The sequence below is a fragment of the Peromyscus californicus genome, unplaced genomic scaffold (assembly GCF_007827085.1).
Source record: "Peromyscus californicus insignis strain IS unplaced genomic scaffold, ASM782708v3 Scaffold_11__1_contigs__length_118956290, whole genome shotgun sequence".
In the NCBI taxonomy this organism is placed as follows: Eukaryota; Metazoa; Chordata; class Mammalia; order Rodentia; family Cricetidae; genus Peromyscus; species Peromyscus californicus.
The window spans coordinates 111,182,202-111,199,538 of NW_026294402.1; the positions used below are offsets into that span (position 1 = coordinate 111,182,202).

Here is a 17,337-nt window from a genome sequence, read left to right on the forward strand (position 1 = left end):
GCAGTGCCGTAACGCCATTAAGTGTGTTGAGTGAAAGGCAGGAGTGGGGAAAGCCAGCCACACTGATCTAATTTATCATCAGCACCGAAACATCAGAGAAAATCTGTAACCCCATCACAGAGGTGCACAACTCAATAACACACTTACAAAAAAAAAAGGCCAAAGCCTACGAAAACTGAATTTCACCAAAGCCAGAATGAGAGACAGAATGTGTCAGGGATCCAAAAACAAATGCCCCAAACACCTAGACATCATCAGCAAGCAACAGGAACCAAGCGTAGCCTGCCTCATGTTTTTACAAAGCCAGAAAGAAAAGAAAACAGCTAGGGACCGTGTAACAACCAGTGTCTATTGACTCAGCTCCTAAGTAGTTACTGTGACATCTTTGGAGGTGGAAGGGGTATTTTAGCTGTATTAATGGGAGAGGACATAAATCCTTAATACAGGGAATGGGCACCCCAGAAATGGTACACCATATCCACCCAATAAATTGGATCAAGGGCATGTAAAAAAGGCTCCACAAAACACTGCAACCTTCCCTGCTTACAGAATTGAACTGCCAAGAGCAGATGCCACCAGGCACCTGTGTTTTATTCTCTGGTTATTTCAGTTGTGAAGCTATGACCTGTCATCTTCCACCTCGACCCTCTCTAAACCCTTCTTGGCCTGTGCTTTCTGCACCCTCTCTCACACCATTCCTTCTTTCACCAGGTCCTGACTCAAAGTGCAAGAAGCAGAGACAACTCCCTAGCCTGTGCTGTGACCTAAGTGACAGAGTCACCTCGCTGTGGAGCATGTAGAACTCAGTGGGACTCCCACAGAATGGCACAATCCTCCCTACAGACAGGGACTCAGAACAGCCTGGGGCTGGGATGGGAGTGACCCATATTAAAGCTATATACTCCCCTCTGTTGTCAATACCAAGGCCAACAAGCTATCTGTGCTACTTTCATTTTATTCTTCAACATAAACATTTATGCTCCACGCGGCACACTGTTTAATCCATAACTTGCTGGCAGTTTGCATCTTGGAAAGCATATTAAATAAGAGTAAACAAACTTATGAAACCAAAAATATATAAACACTGCACTTAAAATATTTAGAGAAGACCCAGACCCATGGAGTTGTAGTGCATGCAAAGAGGAATGAAAGCTTTAGTTTGGAACATGCTGGCAGAGCTGATATGCCAAAAGACATCTCAAAACACCTAAGACTAATTTGTCATCATTTCCTACACCTTAGGGGAAAAGAAGACTGACAGATAAATGTCAGCTAATTTCTCCTTCTCTAGAGGTTTACCCCTGAAAGAATACTAATGACCACTAACTGCTAAGGTCCACCTAGGGAGATGTATTAAAGAGTAAAGGAACTGGGCCATTTCCTGGGGTTGGGGGTGGGGAATCTAACATCCATAGTTAATTATCTAGAAACATCAACACTTCTGGTTTCAGAATTCTAGTTGAAGGAATTTTTAGTGATCAAAAATTTAACACGTGAACCCATTTGTAGGTCTTATAGCTTAAGAACTATTTTTTCAACTGGTCTCATTTTTTACCTTCTTCAGCAATGACTTCACTGCTCAAGCTTCTGAAGTAACTGACCTGTTTGGAATCTCACCAGTGTGCAAATTGCTTTTTGTGTTTGCGCAACAGTGAAATTACATGCATGCCAAAGAATTTAGAATCCACTTCTTTGGCATTTATTATGAGTAAATGTTTGTTTTGTGTACTCATTTTATATACCTATGGACCTAGATGCATGGAGTCACATACAACTTCCTCAAGCAGAAAAGGATCTGAGAGGCCAGAGTTTAAGAAGCTCTGGGCTAACCTGGGAGAGCGACAGCGATCTAGTCACCTCCACACAGCAGTTAAACTGTAAATCTTGAATTCTAGGAAAACGTACACGGTCCTATGTGAATGCAGATGAGAGGAAGCATGACCTAGAGTGAGCAGCCAACAAGATTTCCATGGGAATTGCCACTGAAAGAGGAGTCCCAGGAACCCAGGAAGATAACTCATGGGAGGAGATAATGAGGCGTGGAAGGACATCAATGTCTAAAAGCACACAGCCCAAGGCAGTCCCAACTCTCCACAATATATCAATGCCAGAAGCAATGGACAATAAGTGTGCAATGGGCAATAAGTGTGCAACAAGCAAGGTGCTGCAGAGTTGGCTTGGTGGTGAGGTGCATGCTTTGCTCTTGCAGGGGACCCAAGTTCAGTTGCCACACCCATACTCCACCTATAACTCCAGTTCCAGGGGATATGACCCCCTCTTCTGACTTCTGCAGGCACTGCACTGGTCCATATACTCACGCACAAACACAAATTAAAAAATAAAGTAAATCTTTAAAAAAATGCAACAGCTTAACTAACCACATTGATGGACAGGTACGGGACACTAGAAAAGATAACATCAGACTTCCTATCTTTCTCAAAAGTAAATGGTAGTAATTATTCACTTTACAGAATTCTAAAGTTAGATAACATCACAAGAGAAGCACACAAATGGTCTGGGAAGATAGGTGAGTTGGTCAAGTATTTCCTGAGCACAGCTGAGAGCCAAGCTTTAGATCCCTAGGGCCCGGCCAGCAGTATTTATCAATAACACCAGATCTGGGAAGCAGAGAGGCTGAGACAGTGGAGTTGCTAATACTGGTTGACCAGCAAGTATAGATAACTTAGTGAGCTCCAGGCTCATTAAAGGATCCTACCTCAAAGAAATAATAATAAGATAGAAAATGAAGGAGACATCCAACGTCAACCTCTGGCACACATAGATGCACACATATGCAAGCACAAACATACACACATATCTACCACACACATGTACAAACACAAAGAGGATCACTAAAATAACAGCATGGAATTCTGCAGTACAGAATTGTGGTGCCTTTAAGAGCTCACTTTTCTGGTCTAAAACAATAATATGTATGGTGGTTAAGTCCTTCAACTAGAGCACCATGAGGCTTAGCACTGAGTTGGATTAATAAAGCCTCACCATTGTACTGTACTAACAGCTCCTACGAGAGCCATAGCCCATCAGCTAAACACCATTTGGCTGGGATCAGAGTATCACCATATGTAGGAGTTGTTAATTTCCTGGACATTATCAGCCATTTGCTGGCTTCCTATGTCCCCGCAAAATTTCAGGAAAAATATCTTGATTCCTGGATCCAACCTTTTTGACAACAGCCGTCAAACTGTTTCCTCCACCTAAGATACCCTCACACTTTCAGTCCAACACATCTGGACAAGGGCAAGGAAGCTGATGTTTCAGGACACGTGTGAAAAGAGATGTTAACAGCATACTGGGGTCCAGGGCAAATATGCTGGTGAAATTCTTTATTAAATTTGGGTAAAGAGTGAAATGAGCCACTAGGAAAGCTTCCCAATGCTTGTAGGGATTAACAGAGACTTCAGAATGGGTTCCAGTGGATGGCATCCCTTTCTGTCACAGTCTGAGTATCGCTGTGGTTTAGTTCTCCAATTCCCAAGGCAGGGGGAGGAGGTAAGTGCATTTCCTTCCTCCATTCAAGGCGCCAATGCTTGTGCTCACCCACAAAAGACAGGATGGTTTTTTTTGGGGGGGGGAGGGGGGCTTGATGCTGGTGAACAAATGTCTGAGTTAATGAAGTAATGAAGTGGCCAGGGCAGTGATCTCGCTCACTTTCAGCCCTCTGACCACCAATGGACTTACTCAATGTAAGGGCCCTCAACTCTTTTTTCCATGTGAATTTGTTTACACAGTAAAACATTTAAACAGAACAGGAAGGTGGTCTGCTTTCTTAATAATGTGAGAGTCAGTGGTGAGATTTTATTAAGATAAACAGATATCTGTAAAGTGTTTGCTGGATGAGTACGAAGACCTGAGATGAAACCTCAGAACCCATATGAAAAATATCTTGGGTATGGTAGCATTCACTTGTCATCCCAGGGCTGAGGAGGCAGAGACAGGAGACTCTCTGGAGTTGGCTAGTCTAAGAGTAAAGCTTAATAGGTCAGTGTCTGTCTGGTATGGCAAACAACAGACCCCCATCCCAAAAAAGAAAGAGAGAGAGAGAGAGAGAGAGAGAGAGAGAGAGAGAGAGAGAGAGAGAAAGGAAGGAAGGAAGGAAGGAAGGAAGGAAGGAAGAAAGAAAGAAAGAAAGAAAGAAAGAAAGAAAGAAAGAAAGAAAGAAAGAAAGAAAGAAAGAAAAGAAAGAAAGAAAGGAGGAAAGAAGGAAAAAAGAAAAAGAAAGGGAGGAGGAGCGGAAGGAAGAGGAGGAGGAGGTGGAAGTAGGGGAGGAGGGATAAAGAAAGGTGAATAATACTAAGGACAAACACCCTAAAGCTGTTCTCTGGTCCCTGCATATATGCACAACTGCATGCATACTTGCACACACACACACACACACACACACACACACACACACACACACATACACACACAAATGACAATAAAATAAAGATGTACTCTTTTAATTTTAGCATGTGCAGAAAGAATTCACCACTTGACTCTATCTGCCATGTCACTTCACCACAGAAGACTTCCAGCATGTTCCTGATGTTCTCTCTTTCTGTCTGAACATGGGAGACTATTTGGTGAGTTTGCATCTTTAAATTAATACCTTTTACTTAATTCTAGATGCTGTTTTGAAATCTGTTTCCTGAATGAACTACAGCGATCTACAGTAGGGCAAGCCCCCAAATGCATAATTCCAAATGTGCAATGAGCAATTTTGTAGTCAAACCTTCCACAGTTTATAGTTATTATTCCATTCTCCTCCAATGGCTAGAAGCATCATAAAGGTATAAAAAGCGCTGATAATTTGTTTCTTTTCTGTCAACCACATTTATCCCTGGTGTGGATGGAGGAAATGTACCTGACTTTATTTATAGCTTAACTCTTTTTTAATGTCTGCATAACTGTAGGTGTGTGTCTACACGACATACCAACTGCCATATGGCATTCCACTCTCTGCCTACCACCACACCACATTCTCTCCTCTGTTTATAACTTGACCTTTGCTTTTCTGTGTATTGGATAAAAGGTTTATTACAATTCTTTAAGAAGCTGATTTACTTTTTGTAGCATCTATTCTAGACCAGCACTGATATGGAATTAGTGCTACCAACTGGGGACCAAGTTCAAATGTATGAGCCTATGGGGGACATGTATTTGTGTGCTCACAGAATATTTTCTTCTGAAAGTTAAGAGGACTGAGGATGAGCAAACAATGGACTTTGTTGTGTAAAATAATTACTAAGTGGTGAAGAGAGAGCTCAGTTGGTAAAATATTTCCAATGCAAGCATGAAGACCTAAGTTTGGATCTCCAAACTGGCTCTATACATTTATAATCCTAGCATGGAGAAGAGGGGACTCTGGATTCCAGAATTTACCGTTCAAACAACCTAGTTGAATCCTTGAAATCCAGGCTTAATGAGAGATCTGATCTCAAAAACTAAGGGGAGAATATTTGCAGGAGAAACTAGATGTTGACCGCCTATACACACACACACACACACACACACACACACACACACGTGCACACACAGGCATGTGTACCTACACACACATGCATATGTTATACACATTCACAGAACATCAAGCACATACACATAGCTATACACACAGAATGATATACACTCTCACAGATAATCCATAACGAGAGCCATAAGAACCCTATGTTTCCATTAGGAAACACTAGTCTCCCTTTGGAATACTGGTGTCTGTAAAGCCTGGTCCTTGAAATCCATCAATTTATCATTTCTTCCTGGATTCGGATGTATTTCTTAGGGAAGTGAGAAGCTCTTTTTTCAGGGATGTATGAGGCTAGAGGTTGAGTAGCTTCCTTGAATTCTGATGACTGTGATCCTTGTAAAGAATGAGATAAGACAATAGGGTGTGCACGCAAGTTACTGCCCATTGCTGTTTATTTTGGCATATGGATTCAAGGGGTTTGATAATGGTATGGAATTATTACACTAATAAGGCAATACATGGAAAGGGGGGTTAAAATACAGGCATTTGTGTGTTGTGTTTAACCTGAAATACTTCTCCACACATTGAATCCTTATTTGATATGATATTGTATCCTTATAAAGTACTTGTATTTTGTACAGGAAGACCTAGGAAGAGATGCTTATAGGGTCAGATTCCTAAGGATAGAGATGAGTTTATAAACAGGATGTGCTGGTGATCCCAGCAATCAGGATGTTGAGGCAGGAAGACTGACAATTGCCATTCCAGGTCATCCTGGGCTCAATAGAAAGACCCTGTAGTATGTATCCAAGGGCCGAGAAAGAGGCTCAGTGCCTGGGATCTACAGAAAAGGATCTGGGTTTGATCTGTAGGAGTGTCTATCTCCACTCTCAGCAATGTGTCATTCTTCCATAGAATTCTAATTATCTTTTTGAGTACTATGACTGCAGGACTGTCTGTATATTTCAGTAATGTCTACCACCTCACTAGGAAATTGAAAAAAATATTCAACTTCAAAAAACAAATATGGACTCCTTTTTCCTTCTGAAATTGAATATTGTTTTTCAACTTAGGGTACTTCTTTGATAAAAAGAAGGGGGAATGTTAAAGTGACTGGGATTTCAACCCACTGCCCAGTAGACAGAGATGGAGTCTCATGGTATGCTTGAGTAGTTTAAGTATCAGTTTAAATGGACATCCTGAGATGGTAGGAACACAGCATCAGACTGAGTACAGGGCTACACTCATTCACAGCATGCAATTTTTTAAAATTTGCTTTTTCCTGTATTGTATTTATAACTAGTTAGTTTTTTCCATACATTGCATGGGTCACAGGAATAGAACTCAGGTCCTCAGCCTTAGCAGCAGGCCTCTTTCCCCACCAAGCAATCTCTCTAGCCATACTTTTCTCATTCTGATGGACTTTCTGTTTCAGTGGGGCAGGGTCCTACAAGGATGAGTCTGATTTAAACAGGACTTGTCAGCCTATTTTCAGAGAGGACAAGCTCTGTCCAGCTGTAAGGACAGATCATCAAGGTAAGAGTAGAGATGAGGGCTCCCGGTATGGGACTCGCCAGCAGCATGTTAAAGGACAAGTGTTTTCCTGAGTTTGCCTTTAGATACATTCTCTTCAAGAAGCAGAAATGATTGACATTGTGCACAACTTGTAAAGGCCTTGGACCCCTCACAGACAATGAATGAAAACACATGATCAGAGTCTAGAACACTTGGGCATTTTCTGGTTGAATTTTAGTTTTTCCAATACTGGAGAAGCAGGAATTTCTACTGGCATAGGAGGAGACAATCGCATCCCCTGGAAAAAGCAGGGCATCATTCACAGGCAGGTTATGCAAACTGTAGGTAAAAGCTAATACAAATATCAACTGGATTCGGCTTCAAAGGTCTCAGCTAATTAATGAATGGGATTAAGATGGACCCCGAAAATTTCAATATTGGGTTTTGAATCCCTGAATTCTGCAGTAAGATCAAGGGAAGAAAAGCGTTAAAAAAAATCTTGAGCCGGGCGGTGGTGGAGCACGTCTTTAATCCCAGCACTCAGGAGGCAGAGCCAGGTGGATCTCTGTGAGTTCGAGGCCAGCCTGGTCTACAGAGCGAGATCCAGGACAGGCTCCAAAGCTACACAGAGAAACCCTGTCTTGAAAAAAATCTGGAGCCAAATTGACATATCTAACAAAACAGAGGTCACAAATATATTTGTAGACATGTGGTAGGCAACACTTGGTACTTCCTGCAGTGAGAGTTTAAAACATATCAACTAGGAGGAAAACGAGAAGTAATTCTTGGTTGTGGGAGGTACTGCATTTCCTCCATGTGTGTGTCCACAAGAACACCCAGCAGCAGCCTCCATGGAGAACGGCCCCTTCCATTGCATGGTTAGCAGCCAAGAGGAAAGAACTGAGTTGAAAATTGCAGCAGACTTAGCTTCCAAATCACAGCTACTTAAATACATTCTAGGGGCTGAAGAGATGGCTGAGGCTAGTGACACTGGCTGCTCCTGAGAGGACCTCAGTTCAGGTCCCAGCACCCACATATGGGCCAACAACTGTCTGTTAGTTACTCCAGACCCAGAGGATCAGATGCCCTCTTCTGACCTCTGTGGGTACTGTACTCATGTGGACAAACTCACTCATACACACATATATGCCTAATTAAAAATAAAAATAAGATCCTAAGTATGTTCCACAGCAGTATTATAAAGTATTCCTTATATGGCTGAGCAGAATGGAACAGCAAAGGACTCACACATGGGTCCTGGAAGATAATAGCAGGCCAGTCCCCTATAGATGGCAGAATTCAGGTGTGTGTTTACGTAGTCATGAGTCTTGAAATATCTGTCAAAGCAAGAATCTCTTTCCTGACCAAGAGGGTTTGGTAACATTTAGACATGAGTGGCTTAGACCTTTTGCTCACTTGTTCCTTGCTGTTAAGCGCCTATGTTAATGTTCTTGAACTATCCAGAACCTTCCATGTATATCAGTCAAATAAACACCTGTATGCTAAGCTATAGTTAATTTTCACTTTAACTGAAAAATAGATTTATTTTATTTTTTATGTGTATGACTTTTGCTTGCATGTCTATGCACCATATGTGTACAGTGCATGGAGGCTAGAAGAGGGTGCCTGATCCCCTGGAACTGGAGTTACAGAGAGTTGAGTCACCATATGGGTACTGAGAATTGGACCCACATCCTCTCCAAGAACAGCCAGTTTTTAAACTGCTTAACAATCTCTTCAACTCCCTAGTAGGGGCTTCTTCAATTTCTTCTTTTCATGCATTTGCAGACCATATTCCTCAGCCAATAACTTTCTTAGATCTACCTCATGGCTGTCAAGATTTGTAATAGCTAAAATTCTTGGTCTACAGATTTTGCAATAGGGCAGATAGAATAATTGTTACAAACACAGAATAAGAAAGAGGTTTTCATTAGCCATGGTCATACCATTTGCAAAGATCCTCCATTTGGGTAAAATAATAACAGTTGAAGAAACTAAAGTAGTTTGGTTACCAAGATACAAGTAACTTTATCTTTGAGATTCTTGCCTTTCCCTGCCCACATGGTCCCCTCAATAATGACTGGCCACAACAGATGTTTGTTGGTCATCTGACATTCACTTACTAACCATCCAGATTACCCCTAGCAATAGCCAACCATGAAACTACTCAATCCTCAGCCATATACACATGGACAGAAAACTCACTGGGTTCTTAGACTAAAGATTCCCCACTCCCTGTGCAGGCCTCTTTCTGAATGAAGCCTGTAGTGTCATACGGTCACACATCCCCTTGTCCGTCTACCTAATGACTTACTGCTTCATACAACTGTATTTCATTGTAACCAACACACTGCTCAGCCCACAGAAAAACCACAAAACATCTACAGACTAAAACTCTTACAAATATTTTCCTTTAGACTATTTTGTGATAATAAAAGACCTGAAATATGTTAGGATTCCCAGGAGGTTTCCCAGCACATCTGAATCCAATGTACAATATTTACTAACTCATGCACAGGTACTGGATTCTTACTGCAGTCAAAGCACTATGGCAAATGCTTTGCAGATTTTCAAAAGTTGCACACTAACCCAACAGTCTAAGCACCATATTATTATTAAGGAGTATTAGAGATATTTTAATAACACAGAAAGTTCATACAACTAGGTGGTGCCACAACCAGAAACCAAAGCCAAATGCATCTTTTAAACCTACATTCTTCACCAGCACACACTTACAAAATTCTTTAAATTGGCTTTCACCAAAGAATCACAAATTTTGCTCATGAAAGAAAATGTTCATTTGTGTGCATGGTTCCTTATCTTTATTATAGATTGTCGTGGTTTGAAAGAGAAATGTTCCTGACAGGCTGTAGGATCTAAACACTTAGTTTCAGTTGGCTGCGCTGTTTGTGGAGGGCTTGGTACTGTTTGCAGAGGTGGTGCTGATGTTCATGGAAGTAGATAGTGGTACTGTTTGGTGAGGTGGTGCTGATGTTTATGGAAGTAGATAGTGGTACTGTTTGGTGAGGTGGTGGTGATGTTTGGGGAGATGGTACAGCCCTGCTGGATGAAGTAAGTCACTGTGGCATGCTTTGAGAGTCCATAGCCTCTCATTACTTTCAGTTCCCTCTCTCTACTTCAGATTTGCTGTCGATTTACTATCTTAGGGTCCTGCTCCTGACACCATGTCTCCCTCCTGTTGCCATGCTTCCCCACCATAATAGACCCATTCCTCTGGAACTACAACACAAAATAAACTCTTTGGTAAATTTCTTTGTGCATGGTGTTTTATCACAGCAATGGAAACGTAACTGACACACTGATCAATTACTACATCCTGGCTAATTCCCTATTCAGTTCTTTGTAGTTGAGTGTCAGTTGATATTTTCACAGGCACACACTGGAACATGTTTGCTAAGGGAAGCAACTCCCACACTTTCAAGTTGGTGCCAGGTAGCTATCGGGAACTTAATTACAGGCAGCATTTTAATTTTATTTTTAAAAATATTTACTACTATTTATATAAGTGTTTGTGTCCGTCTGTCCATCTGTCTGTCTCTGCATGTGTCTGTGTAGGGAAGTGAGTGCAGCTATCAGTGGTGTCCAAAATAGGGCATAAGATCACCTGGAATTTGAGTCAGAGCAATCTAACAAAGGCATTGGGAATTGAACTCAGGTCCTCTGCAAGAGCAGTATGCACTCATGATGGATGAGTCATCTCTCTACTCCAGGAGGCATTTTATTTTAAAATCCTGGGGATTTTAAAATGTCACACCACAACCAACAGAGTGGGATACTGATAAGAACAAGGATGCAGGAGGCGATTTGGTGCATACTTAAATGGTAAAATATATACTGCAAGAACACACACCCTGCAGACTGCAGGTTTATATGATAATAAATAACAGTTATCGCCAGGACAAAGGAAAAAGTGCCATGAAATCCAATAGCTCAGTGAGAAATCTGCTAATACAGGTGGCCAAGCTTGTTCCATTTCATTGTCAAACGGAGGCTATTTATTTTCTTCTGGGTAGTTAAATTACAGAGTCATTTATTGCTGAAAGTTTTCCAGTGGGCAGATGGAAATCTAAAGCAGGCTTTGGGCTCAAACTTTGTGAGGATTTACTTCACAGACAGCACGACTGAAACTGTCAAACTCTTCAGAAAGTCTGAAGCAGAGTGATTCCCCACAGCCTAGCCGGGCACTCCAGGTTTTGCACCTTGGATATGGGACAAGAGCCAAAATGGTAGCTAGAGTGAATAATCCCTTTTGAAGGTCTTTAAACAATTGCTAGTATAGACAGTTCCCTTACTGTGTGATAGGTCAGTGATTGGTGTGTGTGTGTGTGTGTGTGTGTGTGTGTGTGTGTGTGTGTGTGTGCGCGCGCGCACGCACGCACACGCACGTGCTACTATACATGTGCATGAGAAAGATAGTCAGGCATAGGGAGGGATTCCTTATATATAAGCATCCTGAAAATATTAAAGTCAATGTCAACTTTCTTTGCCTTTTTAATACAAAAGCTTAACTCTGTGTATGATCTATCATCTATCTGTCTGTCTATCTATTATCTATCTATCTATCTATCTATCTATCTATCTATCTATCTATGTATCATCATCATCTATCATGTATGTCTATCTTTCTATAATCTACCTATCATCTATCTACTATCTATTATCTATATGTTTGTGTGTATATATATTTATATTTCTATCTCTTGAGAATTTAGAAACAACTGTGTGTTCATTATCTATAAACCACTACTATCTAATAAATTCCAAAATTTCAAAAGTTTATAAACAGAAAGTACTGAATATGTTCCAATAACCATTATCTTTGAAAAGTTTACTAATTAATTAATTTATTTACATATGTGTGTATGATTCACATACACTTGTACACAATGCACACACATATGGAGGTCAGAGGATTCTGACTAGTCTATTTTCTCCTTCTACCATGTAAGGACCTGGGCATTAAACTTAGGTCTTCAGCTTCACAGCAAGTACCTTATCTCCTCAGCTACTTTTCAAGTTCCCCATTTTGTTTGTTTCTTTTTTAAACCATAGATTAACCTTATTTTTAAAGTGTGTGTGTGTGTGTGTGTGTGTGTGTGTGTGTGTGAGTGTGTGTGTGTGTGTGTGTGTGTGTGTGTGTGTGTGTATGTGTGTGTGTGTGTGTATGCACATGAATTCAGTGCTCTTGGAGACCAGAAGAGGGCACTAGATCCCTTGGAGCTGGAGTTACAGGAAGTTAGTTGTGAACAACTAATGTGGGTGCTGGGAACCAAATTCAGGTCCTCTGTAAGAGCCACAACTATTTTTAACCATAGAACCACCTCTCAAGTCCCCAGAATATACTTTAGCTTTTAAAGATTGATTTTTTTTATCTTTTAAAATGTGTATGTGTATACCTCTGTGTGCGTGTGTACAGCTGAGTGCAGTTCCCACATAAGCCAGAAGAGAGGATCAGATCCCCAAAGCTGCCTAACATGGCTGCTGGGAACTAGATTGGGGTTCTCTGTAAGAAGAGCAAGCACATTTTACCCCTGAGCCATCTCTTCAGTCCCTCCCTAGCCTCTTTTTAAAGCATTTTCATAATCATTTCTTAACTCAGCCAGCAGCCACACTCTATCACTTGTTTTCTGGGTACAGGAAATTGCTACTTCAGTTGCCATTGACTGTTGCCAAATAACCTTTAAACCAGGACATGCATGTAATTTCCTGATTAATTAAAAGTATTAACTTCATCAATCTCAATTCCTGACCAAATCTAAAGCTTCCAGGCATCATCCTGACAAAGAACAGAATACACAGCTGGGTGAATCCTAACTTATATCACCCTGAGTAACGAGAAAGACAATGAACCCACCACAGTCACTGAGGAGGAAACTGGCTTGCAACAGCCAGTTAGCAGATGTGATCGACACACATTGGCCAGAATGCATCCCCAGCGGCTAGGACCCAGATGCTGACCCTCAGAAAGCTGGGGCTGATGCTGGAAGGTTCTATCAGAGAATATGCACAACACATAACACAACACAAGCCAAATGGGTAGGGCATCCGAGGACTTCATCATCACATCACTTATTTCTAGGGGAACAGGGCTGGAAAACTAGAAACAGAAGCAGGGAACAGAAGCCCAAGATTTCAAGGTCTGTTGCCCGTGGCACCCGGCAGTGTGAAGATCTGGGGATAGTAACTTCAACTATTAACAAGAAGGATATTTTAAACTTAGACCATTTATGATGATTCAAAACCACTGCTATTTGAGCATCAACATTTACTGAACATCCAAATGTCATCAGCAACAGTTCTGGTGTTTACTCTTACTTTTTCTTTCTACTTTTTTGTTTTTGGAGGGAGGGTCTCACTGTGTATTCCTGGCTGACCTTGAACTCCATTATATAGACCAGGCTGTCTTTGAATTCACAGAGATCTGCCTGCCACTGCTTTTATCCCAGAGTGTTGGGATTAAAGTCATGCACCACCATACATAGCTTAAATCATTATGATGCTGTCTCATTAGAGTCCTAGATTAAAGTGAAGACAATGACATTGGTGTGCATTGTTCCCAAGATCCATATTATCTTACCACATAGGCAGATTCTTATAACACTACAGCAATCACTGTACAGAATGATGACAAACAATTTTCACTTTGATGTAAAAATTCATCATAGTTTCACATACAAGGTCCCAGACAATGCATACTATGAAACAAAGAGTAAATGTTGAAAATGATGAACATCAAGAAAATTACTCTCCAGGTAAACTTTGGTATATGGGCCAAAGTGAAATTCTAGCAAATCAGACAAAGAACATTAGCAATAAGCCATTTCCCTGCACAAATTAGGGAAGAAGCCATCAGTTGAGAAGCCTCCCAAACATGGAACGAATAAGTGAATTTTCAGTACCCATTTAATCATTGACAACTTTCTGTGCTATCCCAGAACTCTGCCAACTGGGGAAATTTCTAGACACCAGTACATACGTGTATATTGACTCCAGCACTGCTGACTAGGGAAAGTTCTAGAGTCTCATGTATGCATACCTCCTTTTTCAAACAAAATAGAGCCCTCCACATGTGTCCTTTAATCACTGGGGTCTCTAAAACCAAGGAGCTCATTAATAGCTACACATCAAACCAGAGTCACAACAAGTCAAGTCTATTGCATGTTTCATTTTCCCTAACAATTGAGTACAGAAAGAATGTCAACCATCATTTGGGGTCTGATCACTGAAAAAGACTAAGATTTGTTCACACACAGATACATACATACACAAAGTGGACATGTGCACAGACCCTCTTGTCTGAGCAGGCTTACCTTGGCCATCTGTGCTTGCACGCCATTTGCCTTCAAGGATGCTACTGCTTTCTGTGCGGCTGCAGGACTATCAAAATCTACAAAACCATAACCTGCAAAAATATAAAACCTGACATTAGTCATCACAGGCAGGCAGATGCACCTCTGTCATACCAATGAATGCAGACTTACTGTTAGCCATAAATTCTTTTCTCCCAAACAAAACCTGGCTGGACCCAAAGGCTCTCAGATCTGTGCTCCCGAGTGCTTTAAGTGAGATATCTTAGTATCTGTAGACATGATGAGGTTAATTCATTTTCCAGAGTACTCTGTAGACTGGTGTGCAAGGGGAAGTCCACTCAACACTAACTTGGCAGTTGAGTCAAAGCCTCACTTCAGTGGGCTGCTCTTTCTTCTACAGATTTGCTGCAAGAGGGGGGAGAATAAAACTCAGGAAATCCTTAAGTGTCTGAGGCTGAAATCCATTTTCCAGACCTCTAAAATCCAATACTCATAAAAACCATAAGAACTGGCAAGTGTGATGGTCAACATTAACTGTCAACTGGGAGGACCCAGAATCACCTGGGAGACCGACCTCTGCGCAGGTCTGTGGGGGATTATCATCTTTATGACAGTAATATGGGAAGGTCCCTCTGAATTGTGGGTAAGCACATTCCCTGGGAGGGGAGCCTGGATTCTGTAAAATGGAGAAAGCCAGATGAGCACTTGAAGCATTCATTCTTTCTGTTTCTTGACTGTGGATGTGATAGGACCAGCTGTTTCAAACTCCCCGCACTGTGACTCCTCTGCTGTAGGACTGTGCTAGAACTGTAAGCCAGAATAAACCCTCTCATGCTTGACTTGATTGTCCCAGGGTAAATCATCCCAGCAACATGTAAAGAAGCCAAAACACTAAGGTGGTTGTTGGAGGCTGCAATAGCACGAGCCATGCAGCAGGCAGTCAATAAATATATCTTGGTTGCACAAATAAAGGTTGTGGGTTAGAGTCCAGGTCTGAATCTACTTCTACCCAACCACTCACCCATGATTCTAAATTATAGGGTCTTTGTTTCTCTCAAGAGCAGCTCAAATTGTTGATCTTTAATATCTTGAAAAAGATTTATTTATTTCCAAGCCTCTGGAAAAAATACTAAATGGCCATCCTTCTTATATTTTTGGGGGGTGGGAGGCATAAACACATGGTTCTGTTTGTGTGATTATGTGAGGACATATAAAAATCCAGGGAAACAAACAACCAGAACAGTTGCTAATGGAAAATAGAGAAAAAGCCATCTTTGTGCCATCAAGGTGACAGGTATTAGTCCAGAAATTCACCCAACAGCATTATCAGCTGCCAATAATATTTTAAAATGTGAATACTTAGTAGGGTGTGTTGGTACACACCTGTGATTCAAGCATTCCTGAGGTTGAGGCTGGAGAATCAGAAGTTCAAGGTCAGCTTTAGCTATATACTGAGTTTAGAGCTAGCCTGAGGTACTTGATATAATGTCTCAAAAACAACAACAATAACTCTAGGTGTGTATATGTATTGTGGTTTGAATGTGAATGTCCTCCACAGGCTCATGTGTTTTGAACACATTGACTGCCAGCAGGTGGCGCTGTTTGAAGTTACAGAACCTTTAGAAGGTGGAGCTATACTGGAAGAAGAACATCACTGGGAGGCAGAGTTTGCAGTTTTGTAGCCTGACCCTACTTGCTGTTCAATCTCAGCTTCCTGTATGAAGATGACATGTGATCAGTCAGCTTCCTGCTCCTGCCACCATGCTGTCCACACCTAATGCCAAGTTTTTTTTTTTTTTTTTTTTTTTTTTTTTTTGGTTTTTCGAGACAGGGTTTCTCTGTGTAGCTTTGCGCCTTTCCTGGAACTCACTTGGTAGTCCAGGCTGGCCTCGAACTCACAGAGATCCGCCTGGCTCTGCCTCCCGAGTGCTGGGATTAAAGGCGTGCGCCACCACCGCCCGGCAAAGGATGTCTGTGAAATGGTCTGGGAAATTTAATGCCATGCTTTGATGGTTTTTTGTTTTTTTTTTTTTTTTTTTTTTTTTTTTGGTTTTTTCGAGACAGGGTTTCTCTGTGTAGCTTTGCGCCTTTCCTGGATCTCGCGCTGTAGACCAGGTTGGCCTCGAACTCACAGAGATCCGCCTGGCTCTGCCTCCCGAGTGCTGGGATTAAAGGCGTGCGCCACCACCGCCCGGCTAATGCCAAGTTTTCACCATGATAGACTCTACTACTCCTGCACTATAGACCTCCTCTCAGGTTTTTTGGGGGGCAGGCAAAGAATTTTAACTCAGTAACAGAAAAAGATACTAACACACATCCATATATACATAATAAATATTATATATGATATACATAGTATATAATGTGTTATATGTATGACATATACACACATATAAATATGTATATATGTATTATAAATATGTATGTGCTGTCCTTCATGGATGAGAAGATGTGATATATCAACACATCTTCTTGTATTTTGAAGCTTGTCTCACTCAGGACTTCCAGGCCTTCCACTGAGGCAAACATACCATTTGTGTACTATAATCTACTCCCACCCCACCCTCCAAATAAGAGTGTTTGGGAATTCAATTACCAAGTTGTTTCTTTTAATTAACTTTCTAATTTTCTCCCCTCAAATCACATCTTCCTTTTCTCTCTCCCAGCATGTTATCCCAAAGTGAACTTGCTACACAGCAGTGTACCAGCAAAATGCTCCCGCCAAGCAGGGCCGTCAAGTTTGTCCTTCCCATACATAAGGGAGTGTGTTCTGTCAGGGCTGGTGATTCTTCTCTTCATGGGATAAGAGGGGGAAGAAAAGCAGGAAAAAGAAAAATCAAGAACCAGAATTATAGACAAAAGTACAAAAACTCTAAAACTTAGACATCATTGTCCACAGGTCAGGTGCTGTACTGAGGGGTTAAGGTGCTCTTAATTAGTAACAGCATCATTGTGTCATATCATACTGACTCTGGGTCCATTGTATGTAGAGACTGAGGCACAAGTGAACTTACATGACTGGCC

General features: G+C 41.3%; 1 protein-coding gene across 14 annotated transcripts in view; it reads right to left on the reverse strand.

The window, feature by feature from the left end:
• Rbms3 (RNA binding motif single stranded interacting protein 3) overlaps positions 1 to 17,337 on the reverse strand; it is a 1,493,133-nt gene that overhangs the window by 368,566 nt on the left and 1,107,230 nt on the right. For all 14 annotated transcript variants that reach the window (XM_052723536.1, XM_052723582.1, XM_052723605.1 and 11 more), the window contains one exon: positions 14,314 to 14,405. In XM_052723536.1, coding sequence (XP_052579496.1) covers positions 14,314 to 14,405 — 92 coding nt within the window. The remainder of the gene's footprint in view (positions 1 to 14,313; positions 14,406 to 17,337) is intronic.